Source organism: Rhamphochromis longiceps, linkage group LG3, assembly GCF_057381845.1.
Source record: "Rhamphochromis longiceps isolate RC_006_pf linkage group LG3, R_longiceps_female_GT1.1, whole genome shotgun sequence".
Taxonomy (NCBI): Eukaryota; Metazoa; Chordata; class Actinopteri; order Cichliformes; family Cichlidae; genus Rhamphochromis; species Rhamphochromis longiceps.
This window is the reverse complement of record NC_140559.1, coordinates 12,949,208-12,966,057: the sequence shown is the minus strand read 5'-3', so window position 1 is coordinate 12,966,057 and position 16,850 is coordinate 12,949,208. Positions and strand designations below refer to the sequence as shown.

The following is a 16,850-nucleotide window of genomic DNA, read 5'->3' as shown; positions in this document are numbered from 1 at the left end:
TCTCAAAGGATGAGGAGAGGAAGATCAGAGATGCACAGCTCCCACCGCCAATCAGGATCTCGCCTGGACAACAACATATGACAACTCCATCAACCCCAACCGGTCTGGTTCTGCTTAAAAGCTCTTCCTGTTAAATGGGAGTTTTTCCTTCCCACTGTCACCAAAGCCCTTGCTGATAGCGGGTCATAAGATTCTCTGTATGTATTATTGTAGGTTCTACCTTACCTCGAGGTGACTGTTGTTGTGATTTGGTGCTGTATAAATAAAATCGAATTGAACAGGAGAGGATCAGGGTTCCTGAGTGCACAGGAACACTCAGCTGATCTGTGTGTCACGTGTGTTTTACAGCACTGGCCCCCAACCCCCAGGCCATGGACCAGTGGTCCGTGAGACGTTTGGTACCAGGCCACGAGAGTTGAGGCTCGGGTGGGAAATTTATGGTTTTCAGGGCCTTTATCGTTACATTTTTAAATGTTTTTATCATTAATTCGGTTTCCCTGGGTCCGCGTGTTATGAATAAGTCCTCTTTTTTTGTCACTGGTTTTATTTTGTTGTATTTATCCACAACACCTAAAGGCCGGTCCGTGAAAATATTGTCGGACATATACGAAAAAGGTTGGGCAGCACAGAACAACAGTTTTGAGGTGTTTCACACAGAATGACCAAAGCCACTCTGTAAATGAATGAATGCATGAATTAATAATTTTAAACATTAAAATGTTTGCAGTGATTTCCACTGATTTAGACTGGTGAACTGGCCAGGTGGTATCATCGTATAAGGGTGGTGGCTGACAACAGTTTTTGTTTGCTGGATCATTTTAGTTCAGCTGGGTGTCTTTCCTTTTGTTATATTTTAGTTCAAAATGTGTTAATTACATAAATAAAATGTAATTTTCTCTGTAGCACTTCATGGATTTCATAAGCAGCACACCTTAGTTGTTCACACAAAGCATAAAAGTAAAAAAAAATAATATATACAGTGTTATCTTCATTTTAGATGTCAAAAAGTATTTGCGGCTCCCAGTGTTTTCTTTTGCGTGGAAACCGAGTCCAAACGGCTCTTTCTGTGTTAAAGGTTGCTGACCCCTGTTCCACACCTTAGTTCACAGATTCACTTTGTCTAAGGTTTATTTCTGGGATTTCACACAACCCAGGATTCAAATCATGAATACATGATGGGCTTGGATTTACATCATTATGAATGAAATGTGGTCTAATTGGAAGCAGCAGGGCCCCTCCCCTTTCGACGGGTTGTGTGTGAGACTTTAAATCATCAAACTGTAAATTATAAATTTTAAATTATCATGGATCCCTTTACCCCGAGTCCTAAAGTGCATATTTATTTTCTTACTCCTCTTATATTTATTGTTTGTTTACTTGCACCGCTGTAACTGGAGCCTCGTCGTCTCGTCTCTCTATATGCTGGACTGTCTGTAGCGGAGATGACAATAAAGTTTACTTTGACTTCAGCAGCGCGCAGGCGCACCGAGGGCTCTCGCGCTCACTTTTCGTGTACAGAATTTCGAAAAAACATCAGTGCAAATTATAAGTCTGTATCATGATGTCTGGTGTTTTTATTTTGTTTTATTTTGTGAGTTGGTTATTAGATGCTACTCCAGCCACCAGAGAATCCCCCGCCGCAGCAGGCGCACCTCGCAAATGCAGGGCGCCCTTACTCCCAGCAAATGGGCGATAGAAAGCCGATCGGTGCCTGTACCATTCCCAATATGGCTGGCTGATGTCGGGGCAGCATGAGTACGAGCAATTTTTTTTTTTTCTGCCGATGCCCGTGATGCCGCCCCCCACCACGATGCCGCCCCGAGCAACCGCCCGTGTCGCCCGTATCAAAAACCGCTACTGACAGAGCTTTACAAACTACAAACACTTTACATTACAATTGTGATACACAATGTAACTGTAATGTAATTTACAATGTAATTGTAAAATACAATGTAACAATTGCAAACTACGACACAGAGCGATTAAAAAAAAAAAAAAAAGAATAATGGAGAGAATAAAAATAGAGCTTTTACTGAGCTCCTGCTGTCACTGACTGCAGCACTTTTCCCTCGGATGGAATAAGGAAGTCTCTGAATACGTCTCTATGAGCTTTTACTTTGAAGGTTGAAACCGAAAGTAAAACTTTCTTGTTACAGCTGGAAAGTTAGAGCCGTGTGAGTTTTTGGGTGTCGGGTGGAGCAGAGTTGGTTATCGTCTCTGTCACAGGAGGATGAAGAACCTCGTGTCCTTCCTGCTGCTCGTGCACGGTAAGAACTTTGAACCCGTCTATAGTTGGGCTGCCGTCAGCCACAGGGGGATGTTTTCAGTATTTACCGTTCCCTGCTTCAACTCAGTGAATAACAGAATGCTGGATGAGTCACACTCAGTCACAGCTTAGTCTGTTACTCTCCAGGTTTTACAAGTAGTTTTGTATTTTACAAATGAAGCTTTGTCTCCGACTGAATGCAGAGTTTATTTTAACTCTTATATGTTAACCCAGTTTTTTTTTTTACTTTTAAGAGCATGATTAGGATGTTTCACAACCTTTTCACAGTAAAGGAAGTGGTTGGCTGATCTCGGGTGACCTGTAGGAACTTTTATTAATGTCTTTCAAACAGAAGCAACACAAATGGTTGACATTTGTGTTGCTTCTGCTTCTTCTCAGCTTTACGTCATTAATACACCATAATCCCTGAGCTCTGACCAGGAATGCTCCCACACAATCTGCAGTGATCAAACGTTTGCATTTCACTGATTTTACTGTCAAAGTAGGGGATGATGCTGGTGTGCCAGGAAGAAGTTTCCGTGTATGTTTTTAGCTGGACTGAAAAGGATATTTACCCTGAGGCAGGAACATTCAGGCTTAAAATGACTCCATATCATTTATGACAGATTAGATTAGATTAGACCAACAAGTCATTTACAGCAATTTGAATACAGGCAATAATTTTTTTGCCAATTAGCAGAAAATGTGTGTGTTAGGATTTGTCTAACAGCAGACAGAGAAGCGCATATGCTGAATGAGCTGCTTTTAAGGAAATAAACATGACTCGTGTCATGTGTGAGAACTTCACATCGAGTCTGAGGTCAGGTTAATCAGGGAAGGTGTGCAGTGACGTGAGATAATGAGCTTGTTTCAAATGTAAAAAGTGGAGTTTTGAAAACATAGAAGGTAAAAATATGAGCTCCCCGAGAAATGCTCAAGTACAGAAACCTGAAAATGAAACATCTGGAATTCAGAGAAGCGCTGGAGTTTAAAAATGGAAAATTTCTCTAAAGTAGCACAGGTCCATGTTTCTTCTTTAACATCAGTCTGTGAGCTGAGGATAGCAGCGGTTCTGGTCTGATGGAGGGTTCTAGCTGCTCAGCTGTCCTGGCTCTGCTTCGTCCTGTTGTTGAGCTCATGATGCTCCAGATGTTGTCAGCTGATGAAAGGTCCGGACTGCAGGCGGGGCGGTTCAGCAGCCGGACTCTTCTCTTATGAAGCTGTGTTGCTGGAATAGATGAAGTCTGCGGTTTAGCATCCTTTGCTCAAACACGAAGGCCTTCCAAGAAAAACTTGTCTGCATGGAGCAGATGTTTCTTTGGCTCTTGACCATACCTTTGAGCGATGATGGAGGCTCCTGATGGGTTTCAATATGTTTTCAAAGGTTTCTAGTGTTACACACTGTGGTCATTACTGGTACTAATTTAAAACCTGTTGTTAGAACTCATCCCGACATGTGACCCACCCTGTGGACAGACTGAATGACGACACTCTGTTTCTCTTATCAGTTTCCCAGCATGCCTCAGGGGTGGAAGTGTATGAGGTGTATGAAGGGGAGGAGTCTGTCCTGCTGCCCTGTCAGGTACCTGTTAATGTTTCCAGTAGCTCCACAGCAGTGGTCTGGGACCGTGATGAGTTCAAGATCCCAACAGTCCACATGCGTGTGCAGAGTGGAGATGATATTCTGAATGATCAGAACCATCGTTACACCAACCGAACATCGATGAAAGCCGACGCCCTGCAGACTGGAGACCTCAGCCTCACCCTGAGGAACCCTACAGTCTCTGATGGTGGGACCTACATCTGCATCGTCCGCAAATATGGACAAGATCAGAGCAAGACCCATGTGCAACTGAAGGTCAAAGGTCAGTGTGTGAAATCGTCTGTACTGTCGTTATGATGTGTGTACAGTAATGTGTGACTGGAGTATGAGATGTTGTAACTCTGAGCTCACACATCACCACTGGCTGATAACTAGGGCTGCCAAAAATGATTATTTTGATAGTCGACTAGTCACCGATTATTTTTGCGATTAGTCGACTAATCAGATCATCATCCATTGGACGTAAAACATACAGCTTATTGCACCAGCAGCATCTGGTCTTATATAACTATCATTAGCTTACAGCTGTAAGTGTTTAAGGTGCTAACTACAAATAAAGACAAGATGATAGTTTATTAAATTTAAATGAAATTTGCAGATTGTTTCGGTGGAGTTTAATAAACTCAGCCGTCTGCTCCTTGCTATCTAAAATATAACAGGACACCGGAGTAAATTCTCGAGCATCTCATGCTTCTGATGATCAGCTGTCTGCTTGACGTTTATTCAGCTGTGTAAAAACTATAACTTTAATCTCAGCCAAACCGATTTACTCAGGAACAAATAAATCACTGAAAAAAGCCAAACAATAACATTTTAAGTTATCTAAGTGACTTATATATCGTGTTTAACCTGAGTCGCGAAAGACGGCGGTGGGTTTGAAAACGATTTGCCGGGAGTCCGGTGTTCTCACGGCTCTAGCGAGCCTTGCTCCCGGCTAGCTATCGAGCTAGTGGGTAACAGACGTCTCCGAAAACGTCGGAGCACTTTTGAAAATATGCGGTGTCTTGATAAACTGAGCAGATATTTGAGGTTTACACACCCACATTCTCGCCTGAAAATATGTTAAACGTTTATTTTGTGACCCAGAAAGAATAATAAGAGTAACATTAAAACTAACTAGCTGCCGCCGCTATGAATTCTGGGACACAGCTTCTTCTTCTTCGGGGTTTAACGGCAGCTGGCATCCTTGTACATGCAGTGCTGCCATCTTCTGTTTCAGTCCGTTATTACACTCTTAAATCCTGCTACTTATTCCTGCGTCTTTTGTGATCTTACAAAGCTTCAAACGACGCGTCGACTATTAAATCAGTCGTCGACAATTTTGATAGTCGACGTAATCGTGACTAGTCGACTAATCGTGGCAGCCCTACTGATAACACACATTCCAAAACACTGACTAAAGGTTCGTGGAATTATACAGGTTCCATGGCCATTAAGTACACTCATGGGACACTTCATTAGGTACACCAGTAAGCTGTTCATTGATTTAAATATCTAATCAGCCAGTCACATGACACCAACTTACTGCACCTAGGCATGTAGACATGCTGAAAACAACCTTCGGAAGTTCAAACTAACCAACAGAATGGATTCAATTCAATTCAGTTAAATTCAGTTTTATTTATATAGCACCAAATCACAAGAACAGTCGCCCCAAGGCGCTTTATATTGTATGGAAGGACAATGATGGAGAAGGAACAATGATTTTAGTGACTCTAAATGTGGCAATTAGTGCTGGTTTGAATACTTCACAAACTGGTGATTTGCAGGGATTTTCCCTCCAATCATCTGTGAGTTTACAGAGAAGGTCTGAAACACAGCTGCAGGCTAAGGCCACACCTTGGTAAATGGTAAATGGACTGGTTCTTATATAGCGCTTTTGTACTGTTCTGAGCACTCAAAGCGCTTTACACAACTTGTGCATTCACCCACTCACACCCATTCGTGCTTTCTAAGTAACATTCACACACATTCATACTCTGATGGATGCATCGGAGAGCAATTTGGGGTTAATATCTTGCCCAAGGATATTTGGCATGCAGACTAGGGGAAGCCAGGAATCGAACCACCAACCTTCTGATCAGTAGATGACCTGCTCTACCGCCTGAGTTACAGCCACATCTGTCTGCTAAGACCAGAGCACAGACTCACTGGACAACAGCGGGGTAGCATCTGTTTCCTGGCTTCTGCTGCAACATTCAGAGGTAGAGTCAGAGTTTGGTGAAAACATCATGAAAGCATGGATCCATGCTAACTTAAAGGCTTAGACAGCTGGTGGTGTGATGGTGTAGGGGAGATTTTCCTGAGACACTTTTGGCCACTTAAATACCAATTGAGTATTGTTTAAACCCCACAGCCATGAGTACTATTGCTGACCGTGTCCATCCCATAATGACCTCAGTGTATGCTTCCTGCAGGGTAACAAAGCTGAGATCATCTCAGACATGACAATGAGTTTACTGCACTCTGACGGCCTCCACAGTAACACATCTCAGTCCAACAGAGCGTCCTTGGTATGTGCTGGAACAGAAGAGTCACATGATAAATGTGCAGCGTGTGAGTGATGATGTCACATCTGAGCCATTAACAAGCAAAGGAACAGGATACCAGCAAAGTGTACCTAATAAAGTGTCCAGTAAGGCTCTGTGACAGTGGCTCTGTAATGGTGTGAAAGAAAAACAGATGTCCGAGTGACTCCAGCAGGGGGAGCAATCTGACTTCAACACATATACACTCAATGCCACTTTATTAGGCACACCTGTTCAGCTGTTCTTTAACAAAAATATCTAATCAACCAATCACATGGCAGCAGTTTAGTGCATGCTGTAACTAATAAAATGTCTGCTTAGTAAGAACCTATCATCTTTTCACTTACAGGTTGCTGACATCTTGCTAGCTGAGCTGTAGATTGTATGGTCCACTTTTGTTACATTAAATAAAAATTGCACCTAAAATGATTTTATTTTGTGAATGAGCTCATTGATCAGGACTCAGAGTAGTGAACGAGTGAGGAAATCTGCTGTGAATGTTTCATGTTCAGGTTTCTTCTGTTCACCACAGAGCGTCCTCCGACCTGGCCCTGGGTCCTCTCTGGCATCCTGGCTATCTTGGCTCTCCTGGCTGTCAGCAGTGGGATCGTCATGTGTTATAGATATAAAAGGATGAAATGCCCAGCAGGTAGGATGACCTTGTGTCTGCGTGTGCTGCTGTTTGGTTTGTTGTTGTAAACCAGAACTGGACAGGAAGTAATGAGTGAATGATTTTCCTCTTATTCTTCCTTTGTGGGCACTCATTTGATCTGAGCTTTGTGCAGTTGTGGCTTGATGCTAATTTGCAACACTTGAGATTTGTGGCCCTAAAGATCTCCAGTGGATACAGTTGTTCTTATTTTTCTGTCCTTCATGACTTCAGCACTGAAACAATCGAACACGTTCTCTTTGAGGTCCTGGTAGAATGATGTGTTGGTTGTTGGTGTTGTGTGCACACCTCATGTTCTGCTCTGTCTCCTCACAGACAGTCAGGTATTGTTGGTGGAGATTTTAGAGGGAGAGAAAAAGTCTGTCACGCTGCCCTTTAAAACCACAGAGGATCTTCCCCAGGACGCCACAGTGGAGTGGAGACTTACTGACCCCAAACACATGCAGGTTCACGTGTATGACAGTGGAAAAAATCAGCCGGACAAACAGGACGAGGTGTACCAAGGCCGCACAGAGATGAAGGAAGAGCCACTGAGAGATAAAGACCTCAGTCTGAAACTAAAGGAGCCCCGCGTTACTGACACCGGAGTCTACACCTGCACCGTCAGCAGCAAGGATGGAAGCCTCCTACTTCAGAAAGTGGTGTCTCTCACTGTCAGAGGTGAGTGGAACAGCTTTGATTGTCTTCTGGATCCTCCATAAATTTGAACAAAATCAAACTGCTGCTGACACATTTTTATTTGAATGAATAAATGCAGACATTTTGATTAAACTTGCGAACTGAGGGAGCTGTGTGAATCCGATTAAGGCCTGCACAGACCTCTGAATGAAAAAAAAAACATGGGATAACATCTGCCACTTAATTCCCTGTTTCAGCTCATTAACTCATTAATTTCCACACTGCTTCTTTCTTCTACAGAACTTAACATCTGGCTCTACTATGTCAGATCTCCATGGCAACATATCCATGACAAGAATTTTTGTCAATAAATTTACCACTGTCAATATAACAACACAAAAATAAGGGTCCATCACACCACATGTGACACACACAGGACCAGAGTCCAAACAAAAGTTTGATCCATGCTGTGTAGCAGAGGCTGTGATTCCTGCTGACTCACTGCTTTGTTAAAAACACAAATTCCCCAGCATCATGCTGAAGGGTAGACGCTGTAAGTTTCTGCAGGTGTGACAGAATAAATCCAGAAGACTAAAGAAAGCAGCAGATAGCAGAGCAAAGCAGCGCTTTGTGCAGCCTTACACATCAACACACAAGCAGTCGAGCTCAAAGTCAGAGAAACGCTGAAAACAGGAGCTGCTGGTTACACAGCAGAGGACATGATGGAGGATCAACCTCACTGATGTCAGTCTGTCTCATGTTCTGCTGTGTTCTCCTCTCAGAGAGCCAGATGGAGACGGTGGAGGTGACAGAATGGAACAAGTCTGTCCTGCTGCCCTTTAAAACCAAAGATGACCTTTCTCAGGACGCCACAGTGGAGTGGAGACGCTCAGACTCCAAACACAAAAAAGTTCACATGTTTCAGAGCAGCCAGCACCTTTCAGGTGAACAGGACGAGATTTACAGAGGTCGCACAGAGATGAACAAAGAGGCACTGAGAATCGGAGACCTCAGTCTGACCCTGAAAGACCTCCGACTAACTGACAGTGGAGTCTACACCTGTACTGTCTGCACGCATGGAAAAGTCCTGAAACAGAAGGTGGTGGTGCTCAGTGTCAGAGGTCAGTAAGCACATCACAGAGGCTGTCGTATGTTGTCATTTCCTGTTGTCAACACTCTGGACTCCATTGACTGTATGAAAAACATGAAAAAAGGAAATCTGCACTACTGGCCAAAAGTTTTAGAACACCCCACTTTTTCCAGGTATTTATTGGAATACAAGTTGTTCAATTCCAATGAATAGCTTGAAATGGTACCAAGGTAAGATGTGAACTGCCAGAGAAATCTTCACTTTCTAGTTTGTACAATACTTTCATTTCAAAGTGCAATTTTACGACATAATTTTCAATAAAAAACTGTGGTGTTCTACAACTTTTGACAGGTAGTACATCTGACCAAGCATAACCATCTTAAACTTAACATATAGGTAAATAAGCAGTTAGCAGTGGCACTTCATTACTTTGTGTGTTAGATATTTAATAGTTGTTCTGCCTCGATTAGAGTTAACATGTTTATAGTCAGTGTTGGGGAGTAACGGAATACATGTACCGCCGTTACATATTTAAAATACAAAATATGAGTAACTGTATTCGGTTACAGTTACCGTTTAAAAAGGTGGTATTCAGAATACAGTTACTTTGTTGAAATAAATGGATTACACTGCGGTACTTTCCTGTTTCATATTGTGGCGGGTCAGGACTGTTTGGGTTTTGTTTGACAGCTACGTTCTGTTGTTCCAGGGGGCAGCGTTATGGTTGCCATGGTTACAGGTGATGCTCTCTCTCTGCATGTTTCCTGGGTGAGAGAAGACTTTTTGTTGTTGTTGTGCTAAGCTAACAGGCAGAATGATACAGGTATAGCTCTAAAGCATAGCCTGATGGGCAGTGTAGTCCGTGCTGCAGGGAGAATGGACTGCCATACACGTTATGTGTCTTTGAGCGAGGAGGGAGAAAAAGGAAAGGTACGAGCAGTCATCGAGCAAAAACGGGAGCTGGAAGCATGTAAATATTATAATAACCACTTCAGCCAAGAAGAGTGCCTGACGAGCCCAGTTGTAAGTAAGCTATTAAGACTCGACTGTACACCGTGTTCGTGTTTTCCTCTGAAACAATAAGTTCCGTTGGAGCAGCCTTTCAACGCCTCTCTCTGTCTCTTGCAAGAAAAGTTGACCCACACAACAAAGTAAAGCTATTTTTCAGCTACGAGCCGACACAGAACCCGACGTATTAGTCAGAGGTCCCTTTACTACAGTTCGGAGCCGCGGACCTTCAGTAATAGTAATAAATCACACAGCAATAGTACATTCACATAGTTGTAAAAAGCATGATAATATATTAAGTAATCCAAAGTATTCAGAATACGTTACTGTCATTGAGTAACGTAACGGAATACGTTACAGAATACATTTCGGGGCATGTATTCTGTAATCTGTAATGGAATACATTTTAAAAGTAACCTTCCAACACTGTTTATAGTAAATCCCAAAAAGTTGTTTCTGTTCATCTGGATGTCACATTTTCAGTGGGAGAAACATTTCATTGTGTGTGCTCAGCCCGTGTGAGGTTTCTGTGTGTGTGGGTTCAGGATCGAAGCCAAAAACTTTGATCTTTCAGTTTCAGTAATGAGTAAAAAAAATGTGTGGTTTATTTTAATCAATGGGTTTGAAAAGCAAGGGCTGAAATTTCTTTGAGTTTCTCTGTAAGCACTCATTTAAATCCTGCTGTTAAAGGTATTTTACTATTTATTTGAATTTTTCTAATCATCTGCTAGGGCAAACTCACCTGCAGCTAGAGTATCATTGAGAGAGTGAAGAGCTGGTCCAGTTTCAGTGACCTAGAAGAAAACCACATTGTTCTTCCTCTATCCAAAGTACGACTAACGGATGGACTCTCCCTTCCAGCACCCTGGCACAGACTTTCCCAGGGAGGGTGAGGAGTGTGATCCTCCTATAGCTGGAACGCACCCTCAGGTCCTCGTAAGTGGATATCAGGGGTACAGTGGGGCAAAAAAGTATTTAGTCAGCCACCGATTGTGCAAGTTCCCCCACCTAAAATGATGACAGAGGTCAGTAATTTGCACTAGAGGTACACTTCAACTGTGAGAGCCAGAGATTTTCCATGTTTGAGGTGACCAAATACTTATTTTCCACCCTGATTTACGAATAAATTCTTTACAAATCCTACCATGTGAATTCATGGATTTTTTTTCACATTCTGTCTCTCACAGTTGAAGTGTACCTCTGGTGCAAATTACTGACCTCTGTCATCATTTTAAGTGGGGGAACTTGCACAATCGGTGGCTGACTAAATACTTTTTTGCCCCACTGTATGTAGAGCAAGATTTAGTATTTTGGTCTAAATAACCCAAAATGTGATGTCCACATATGTGGATGCCAGGTCCTAGGAGGTTAACCATCTTAAAGCCAACCAGACTCTGCTTCTTGGAGTGGAGTCCTGCTGACTCCAACTGCACACAAGGCCCATGACAGAATCCCAACAAGACAGTTTTTTTTTTTCCATGGCTTCTCTGAACTCCTCCCACATCCTAGTTTTTCCTTCAGCTACCACCCAAGCCACGTTCTGCTTAACCTGTTGGTACTCATCACCTGCCTCCTAAGTCCCACAGGGAAACAGAGCCCGATAGGACTCTTTCTTCTGCCTGATGTCTCAGACAGAATGCTGTAGGTGATGGGAGTTGAAGATCTTAGAGACCAGGACTTCTGCCAGGCATTCCCAGAGAAACCTTACTATATATTTAGGTGCGCCAGGTCTCCAATGCATACAGCGTCCAAGACATTCGGCTTCAGCTTGATCATCAATCACATGCATACACATGCTTACAAGTGCACACACATACACACATAGTGCCTTGTCTTTTGTAACCATAGGGGGGTTTTACAAGCGGGCCTCCCTTGGTAGCAAGTAAAAGATGTTCGTCTTGTTTGCCGTTAACAAGAATAAGTTTCTAACCAGCGGGGCCTGTGGAAGCGCAGACCCAGCATCTGTCATATTGTCTGTTTGTCTATTCTGGCAAGTACATTGAAAGTAAAGCAAAAGATGGAGTACTTTTCTTTGTATATGTATACACATAAAGGGCCAACAAATGTGCCTGTGTGAACATTCACATTAAATAAATATTGTACGTGGAACTGCTTATATCCCTCATACAGGGAGTGCAGAATTATTAGGCAAGTTGTATTTTTGAGGAATAATTTTATTATTGAACAACAACCATGTTCTCAATGAACCCAAAAAACTCATTAATATCAAAGCTGAATGTTTGTGGAAGTAGTTTTTAGTTTGTTTTTAGTTTTAGCTGTTTTAGGGGGATATCTGTGTGTGCAGGTGACTATTACTGTGCAGAATTATTAGGCAACTTAACAAAAAACAAATATATACCCATTTCAATCATTTATTTTTACCAGTGAAACCAATATAACATCTCCACATTCACAAATATACATTTCTGACATTCAAAAACAAAACAAAAACAAATCAGCGACCAATATAGCCACCTTTCTTTGCAAGGACACTCAAAAGCCTGCCATCCATGGATTCTGTCAGTGTTTTGATCTGTTCACCATCAACATTGCGTGCAGCAGCAACCACAGCCTCCCAGACACTGTTCAGAGAGGTGTACTGTTTTCCCTCCTTGTAAATCTCACATTTGATGATGGACCACAGGTTCTCAATGGGGTTCAGATCAGGTGAACAAGGAGGCCATGTCATTAGTTTTTCTTCTTTTATACCCTTTCTTGCCAGCCACGCTGTGGAGTACTTGGACGCGTGTGATGGAGCATTGTCCTGCATGAAAATCATGTTTTTCTTGAAGGATGCAGACTTCTTCCTGTACCACTGCTTGAAGAAGGTGTCTTCCAGAAACTGGCAGTAGGACTGGGAGTTGAGCTTGACTCCATCCTCAACCTGAAAAGGCCCCACAAGCTCATCTTTGATGTGTGTCTTGTTCAGTGGTGGTCGTCTTTCAGCCTTTCTTACCTTGGCCATGTCTCTGAGTATTGCACACCTTGTGCTTTTGGGCACTCCAGTGATGTTGCAGCTCTGAAATATGGCCAAACTGGTGGCAAGTGGCATCTTGGCAGCTGCACGCTTGACTTTTCTCAGTTCATGGGCAGTTATTTTGCGCCTTGGTTTTTCCACACGCTTTCTTGAGACCCTGTTGACTATTTTGAATGAAACGCTTGATTGTTCGATGATCACGCTTCAGAAGCTTTGCAATTTTGAGACTGCTGCATCCCTCTGCAAGATATCTCACTATTTTTGACTTTTCTGAGCCTGTCAAGTCCTTCTTTTGACCCATTTTGCCAAAGGAAAGGACGTTGCCTAATAATTATGCACACCTGATATAGGGTGTTGATGTCATTAGACCACACCCCTTCTCATTACAGAGATGCACATCACCTAATATGCTTAATTGGTAGTAGGCTTTCGAGCCTCTACAGCTTGGAGTAAGACAACATGCATGAAGAGGATGATGTGGACAAAATACTCATTTGCCTAATAATTCTGCACTCCCTGTATACAGGCTCCTCCTACAGGCTTTGGGGGTTTCCGATGATGCACTAAACCAATTTTTTTCATGCCCATATTTCACTCCCCGTATGTTCATACGCCACTAGTTCATGTCCTGAACTTTGTCTTCTCTCTGCTGCAGTTTGTTATTTGTCCTGTTTGTTATGTGTGGTCTCTCTGATCTTCTTCCTCTACCCCCTCACCACCCAAAAGATGGCTACACCTCCTTGATCCTGTTTCTATTGGAAGTATCTTCTTTTAAAATGAATGAGATTACCTGATCAGTGTGGTTCTCTCTTTGGTATTTTAGAGTTATTTTCATTGTAAAGCACTCGGATGTACTTTTGTCGGGATCTGACGCTACATAAATCAAACTGATATGAATTAACTGCAGCACATAACTTCTGCCTGTCTGTACAACTTGTCTCTCTTTTCTTCAGTCTACGAGCTTCAGACAGTGGAGGTGACACCGGGGGTGAAGCGTGTTCTGCTTCCCTTCAAAACCACAGCTGACCTGCCTGAGGACATCAGAGTGGAGTGGAGACGTTCAGACCTTGAAGATGTGAAGGTCCTTGTTTATGAGAACAGCCAAAACAAGCATGAAGAGCAACACCAGGACTATCAAGGCCGCACTGAGATGAATGAAGAGCTACTGAGAACCGGAGACCTCAGTCTGATCCTGAATTTCCCTCGACTTACTGACAGTGGAGTCTACACCTGCACCGTCTACAAAAATGATGGAGCCATCCTGAAACAGAAAGTAGTGATACTCACTATCAGAGGTCAGTAAACTCATCTGAGGTCAGTAAATGTATAACTTGTGTCTGTATTTACAGCTCATGTTGTATTTTATCAGGCTACAAGGTGGAAATAGTTGAAGTAACAAAGGGGAAGAAGTCTGTGCTGCTGCCCTTTAAAACCACTCTTGATTTACCCGATGATGTCACAGTCGAGTGGAGGCGTGGTGATTCCAGAGACACAGTCCACACCTATCAGCACGGCCAAAACCTGCTAGAAGAACAGGGACAGGATTATAGAGGTCGCACAGAGATGAATGAAGAGCCACTGAGGACTGGAGACCTCAGTCTGACCCTGAAAGACCCCCAAAACACCCACAGTGGTTTCTACATGTGCACAGTCTCCCAGGGTGAAGACATCCTGACACAGAAAATTGTGATGCTTACTGTCAGAGGTCAGTGAATGTAGCTTCCTCCACCTACTGCTCTTTTAGTTGAGGAACTGCTGTGAAAACATCAAGTGTCCATTTTTGTTGAGTGTCAGATGCCAAATAGATTCACTTAATACACTCATTCTGAAACAATATTTAAATGTTAACCATTAGTGTAATTTTATGGTTCTGCTTTGTCTTGAAATGAGGAAAGGTTCCCATAGTTTTCTTTGATATCACTGAGTAATGGTTGCAGTCCTGATTCCGATGTTTCAAATATTCTTGATAACTCGCACCAGAGATTGAAGACAAGTTAAATGAGACTCTGAATCAATGTTGTCTGTTTCCTCTGCAGGAAAACATGGTGCAAGCTTTACAGAGCAGTTTCAAGGCTTCAGAAATAAGAGAAAACCCATGACTGATGGACCTTCTCCCACTGTGTAAAGTCCTCTTCCTCTTCCTCTTCTTGTTGTTGTCTGTTGTAAAGTTGGTGTGAAATGTAAAGACTGGAGCTGGACCATTTATAATGAATCTTTAACTCAGCGCACATCCTGCAGGTTTAAATCCAATATTTGCTAAAACCTCAGCTCACATCAGAACCTGAATCATTCATCCTTCTTTCAGTCTTCTTTACTGATCAAGTTTGTTTTATTTATATTAAATATCTAAGTGTAATCATGTGACTCATTATTTGGAACTTGGTGTCAAACTGGAAATACCAATGTTACATATGTTGATCTTTCGCTTGCTTCTTCCTGGCTGACTGTTCTGTCTTCTCTGGACCAGGATTCATGAATCTATTCCACTCACTACTAAAGAAGCAAGTTAAATGGAGGAGAAGAGCTGGCAGGTAGGTCATTGTGCACAGCCGTCCTTCTCACAAATGTTTGATTCAAATTACATGCAGATCTGTGTTTGATCCAGTGTGTATCTCTGACTGACTGTTCTCTCACACCTTTGGAAAAGGACGATCTTTCGGATTACCTTTATATTGGGGCCACTTAGTTTTCCCTGTATACTCCTCTTTGGTTCCACTTTTAGAAAACATAATCTCGGATGGACACCTGCTCATTCTCTGCAGCTGGATCCTTCACTTCCTGTCTGACAGACGCCGAGTGGTCAGACTGGGCAGCATCACCTCATCCCCCATCACACTGAACACTGGTGCTCCACAGGGGTGTGTACTGAGCCCTCTCCTGTACTCACTCTACACCTACGACTGCACAGCCACTAACAACTCCAACATCATTGTGAAGTATGTGGACAACACCACAGTGGTGGGTCTTATCACCAACAGTGATGAGACGGCTTACAGGGAGGAGGTCACTGTTGCCGAGACAACCATCTTACCCTCAACATCGCAAAGACAAAGGAGTTGATAGTGGACTTCCGGAGGTGCAGAGAAGTACACACCCCCATCACCATCAACGAAGCTGCTGTGGAGAGAGTAAGCAGCTTCCGTTTCCTGGGTGTACATCTGGAAGACGATCTCACATAGTCAGTACACACAAACAAAACAGTCTCCTTCTTTCTCAGGAGACTGAAAAGATTTGGCGTAAGCCCCCATATCCTCAGGACCTTCTACCGCTGTGCCACTGAGAGCATCCTCACTGGATGCATCGCCACCTGGTATGGCAACAGCACTGCTTACAACTGCAAAGCTCATCAAAGAGTAGTGCGGTGTGCTGAACGGATAATTGGAGGTGAGCTTCCCTCCCTCCAGGACATCTACAGGTCGACATTCGTGTAATTGTCGATTTCGACACTATGCATATTCAGTAATGCACATACACTCTTATATTTTTACATGTATTTATCCATTCATATATTTTGCTTTGTTCTTATGTTTTTGTATTTTGCACACCTGTTGCTTGTGAAGCTTGCACACAAGAATTTCACTCTCATGTGCTGTTCCAGTGTACCAGTAATGGGATGTGACAATAAAAGTGATTTGATTTGATTAGAAGTTTAAAGACGGTCTGTCTTTCAAGCTTTGAGAGTTCCTAGTGCATACATCTGACACGTTTTCTTTGGATTTTCTTTATTGATTGTCTGGGTCAGCTGCTACAACTACTCAGATTCATGAGCATGTGGATGCCGAGGGTCCGGGCTGATGCAAAAATGTTTATGTACCCCCTCTGCTGAGTTCTCCTGATACAATTTACTTTCTCTAGTAAAATTAGGTCTGAGACTTCATTAATGATAAAGTTAAAGCTCTGATAGATTGTTGCAGTAGCGACCCAAGCTCATTAAGCAGACCAACTTGTGTTATTACAGACCTAATAGGCTGTTGTCTTACTGACCATGAAAGCAACCCTGGGTAAGATATTGATCCTAAGATATTGTTTTGGTCTCAAGTGGTCTCGATGACCGACCTCGTCAGGTACCCTTCATGTCCCTTTTGGAGCT

At 42.8% G+C, this 16,850-nt stretch overlaps 1 protein-coding gene across 1 annotated transcript; it reads left to right on the top strand.

The window, feature by feature from the left end:
- Nucleotides 1-2,169: 2,169 nt before the first annotated feature.
- LOC146672985 (uncharacterized) lies at nt 2,170-15,662 on the top strand. The gene is made up of 10 exons (XM_085401470.1): nt 2,170-2,267; nt 3,775-4,131; nt 6,930-7,046; nt 7,383-7,727; nt 8,468-8,806; nt 13,714-14,055; nt 14,130-14,465; nt 14,797-14,881; nt 15,228-15,291; nt 15,408-15,662. The coding sequence occupies exons 1-9, from the start codon at nt 2,231-2,233 to the stop codon at nt 15,268-15,270; spliced, it is 2,001 nt and encodes a 666-aa protein (XP_085257596.1). The 5' UTR covers nt 2,170-2,230; the 3' UTR covers nt 15,271-15,291; nt 15,408-15,662.
- The last annotated feature ends 1,188 nt before the right edge of the window (nt 15,663-16,850 follow it).